General features: G+C 30.8%; 1 protein-coding gene across 1 annotated transcript; it reads right to left on the bottom strand.

The window, feature by feature from the left end:
* Window positions 1-232: 232 nt before the first annotated feature.
* Window positions 233-2571, bottom strand: LOC105625359. Its single transcript, XM_012206693.1, has 3 exons — window positions 2520-2571; window positions 2153-2301; window positions 233-409 (listed from the first exon to the last, which is right to left on the bottom strand). The coding sequence occupies exons 1-3, from the start codon at window positions 2569-2571 to the stop codon at window positions 233-235; spliced, it is 378 nt and encodes a 125-aa protein (XP_012062083.1).
* Window positions 2572-3277: the final 706 nt, after the last annotated feature.

Raw genomic sequence — 3277 nt, forward strand, 5'->3', positions numbered from 1 at the left:
TCTCTCTCTCTCTCTCTCTCTCTCTCTCTCTCTTTCTCTTCGCTTAACTAAGCACTTTGCTTAAGCTCATGGACGTCTTAATTGCTACATCGGGTAAAGAATATGCTGTTCATCATCATCATAAATCATATTCACTAATATCATATTCACTAACGGACGAATTCTTCGCGAATTATATCCGATAAGGATTTATGGCGACGATAATTGCAATGCGGATTTCATCTGATCGTAATTAAGGCACTATCGATAACGCGATCAGTATTATGCTCAATAGGTACAGGACAAAACTCTGCTCTTGGATTTTGGACGATCCAGCAGCATCGTACACGTCCGGGCCACTCCAATCGTCACTATCGTCGAGACACTCAAATTCACAGCAGCGTTCACCCACGCGGAATTTTTTGCATTTCTGCGAAACAATTAGATTAGTACTTGAGAATGAGTTTTTATAATAATTTAAGACATCGTTACAAATAATCAGATCTAAAAATATGCTATAATTCTTTTCTCACAGAATATAGCGTTTATACAAATAAAAGATTTATTATAAAGATTGCTTTTCTTCTATGATTGCTGTTCTATTATGTATATCCTCTCTTATTTTCAAAAAATTTTCTATCGATTGGTACATATAATTTAGATCATATACTTTTAAGATATGTTAATAATAATATTGTTATAGTAAACATTTTTTCACACTAATTTTTACTCTATTTTTATTAGTATAAGAAATAATTTAAAAAATTTTCACTTTAGAAAATTATTATTTTGTAAAAATTAAATTTGAGAAAAATTATAACACTGTGTCACCTTATTTTCTTTTTGTGTCTATTATTAACTCTTCAACGGTATACGTGGATCATTCGATGCAGTCTATGCCATTTCTAACAATTTTTTTACCTGCGTAATTTTTATAACTTTTCCAAACTTTTTGTTCAATGTCTACTAGTCGAATAATTTAGTAGAGAACATGTATGAATTTACATGTGTGAAAACATGTGTGAATTTTTAAAGAATTTTTCGAGCATTTTAACAGCCTCAAAATCGGATTGGACACAAATGATCCATATATGTGCAGTTCTATAAAGTGCTGAAAATAGTGTGCCGTTGTAGAATAAATTAATAAACTAAGAATAGAGAATAATATTGTTCAATATTATTAAGTTAAGATAAATGTACTTATTTTGTTGTGGCAGTTGTTCAAAGTTTTTCTCTTGAAAACTATAATATAGCCGATTGCGCTTATTAACTATGTGTACTATGTATACGTAAAACTGTGTGCTAATTTAGATGGCACCGCATGTATGACATTGATTTTAATCGGCAACATGGGTATATAAACAGTAATTTAAAAAATGCAGTTAAAGCAACGAATGCTGTAAATCATTGCCGCGACTCGCGAAACTATAATATCAGTTATTTTTTCTTTTTTATTTTTCTTCCTCGTCGTATTGCCTCATGTCTGAGGCGTGATTTCGAAACTCTCTCTTATTACGCTAATAATAAGAAATTATCTTTTGGATGAAAAATTTTTAATGCGTTATTGTCTTCGAGAATTAAAAACGAAAGTTACAAGAACCGCTATCGATCAAAAAATTAAACAGTAAGTGATTACACGCAACTACACACAATAAAGTGTGTCATAATTTACAAAATAACTCCTCGATCCTCCATTAAAATAAAACGTAGGAATTCAAACGAGTAATGTGAAAAAATATTTATAGGAATTAATTCGATCCGAACCCAGCAAACGAAAATAGATTAAAATAGATTGAAATGTTTTCTATCCGAATACATATTTTAAATAGCGAATACTTTTTTTAGATTCAATTGGATTCAATTGGATGCAATTGGATTGAAAAACTCCTATTCAAAATTTTGAATTGAACAGTATTCACAATGTGTATGTTGTGCACAGCAAAAGCTAATATTATTTTTAGATCGAAAAGCATAGAGATATGCTCTATGCAATTCCTATAAATAAATAAAAAATGCTGTATTTAGGATTGAAAAGCATTCATTTTAATATTCACCAATATTTCTGAAGATCTGAATCCATTTCAATTCATTTCAATCCATTCTCGTTTGCTGGGAACATACGGGTTCGAATTACTCGTAGATACACATATTCTTCGTATTCTCGAGTACTCACGTATGGTGGCGTACAATAAATGGCTTGACACCACATAGGCTCGGAATGATAGCAAACGCAGAGACTGCAAACCGCAGGTCCTGGCACGTAAAGGAGACCGTGTCTGACAGTACCGCCCTGAAAATCCGTACAATTCTCTTCCAGGGCATCTGAAATAATTTATTTCATTCATCGCAAATTGGCAGTTACGTAATCCAATTTTCGTAACCATATGTCACACGCATCGACATGTTTATACAAACAAACTTGGAAACTCTATTTGAAAATGAGTAAATGGACAATATAGTCGATAGTTTAGAAACAATATTACATTTTTTTAACCATTTACGAAACTTGCAACATTTAAATCAGGGATGCTGGGATTTACTTGCACATTCCGGCCGATTTTCAGCTTGGTTACTGTCCCTTACTTCGATCATATTTAGACTGCGTGGGTTGGTTTATATAATATATTAATCTTTCTTTAAATAGTATTGTTTAATAACAAAAGAGATAAATATAAAAAAATAGGCTCATGTACATGCAATGCAATTAATATATTAAGGGTTTTTTTAAACGCGAGCCATTATAGTTATTCACAAAATGAAATTCGTTTTTAATTAAATAAGTACAATACTATAAAGAATACAATACTATAAAGAGAGTAAATATATATATATATATATTGATAAAGTCGATTTTCTCGATACAGTGTTAATATATAACTGTTGATAATCGTTTAATTTGATATCGACTACATTTTCCATTGAAGAAGATCGACATTTTATCAACGCTGCATTGATAAAATTCTTTCGAAGATCGATATAACACACTTTTAATATAATTATAATCTTATATTGGAACCAGATCACGGCGCTGATGATCGAAAATTTCCTAATCATTAGATGGAGTTATATTTTCGGCTCATTAAATGCGAAAATTAAATCGCACAAGTGGGATTGAATTCGGATCTACAGATCGCGGGTAAATCACATCGAGCGACAAATCGGATTCTCGACTAAAAAGACTCTGTATAATAATGTTTAATAATCTTTTTAATAAAATAATTCACAATTATGTTTCAGATTTCTCTGAATAATGTAAAATTTAATAATGAAAGAATCGTGCATGTATTATTCTTATAAA

The sequence above is a fragment of the Atta cephalotes genome, assembly GCF_000143395.1.
Source record: "Atta cephalotes unplaced genomic scaffold scaffold01111, whole genome shotgun sequence".
Taxonomy (NCBI): domain Eukaryota; kingdom Metazoa; phylum Arthropoda; class Insecta; order Hymenoptera; family Formicidae; genus Atta; species Atta cephalotes.

Excerpts from the sequence above, each read along its gene's own strand:
- LOC105625359 (XM_012206693.1), bottom strand. The coding sequence starts at position 2,571 with ATGATCGAAGTAAGGGACAGTAACCAAGCTGAAAATCGGCCGGAATGT. Across the intron at positions 2,302-2,519 it reads AAATCGGCCGGAATGTGCAA|ATGCCCTGGAAGAGAATTGT; the intron begins GTAAATCCCAGC and ends AAATTATTTCAG. Across the intron at positions 410-2,152 it reads TTTATTGTACGCCACCATAC|AAATGCAAAAAATTCCGCGT; the intron begins GTGAGTACTCGA and ends ATTGTTTCGCAG.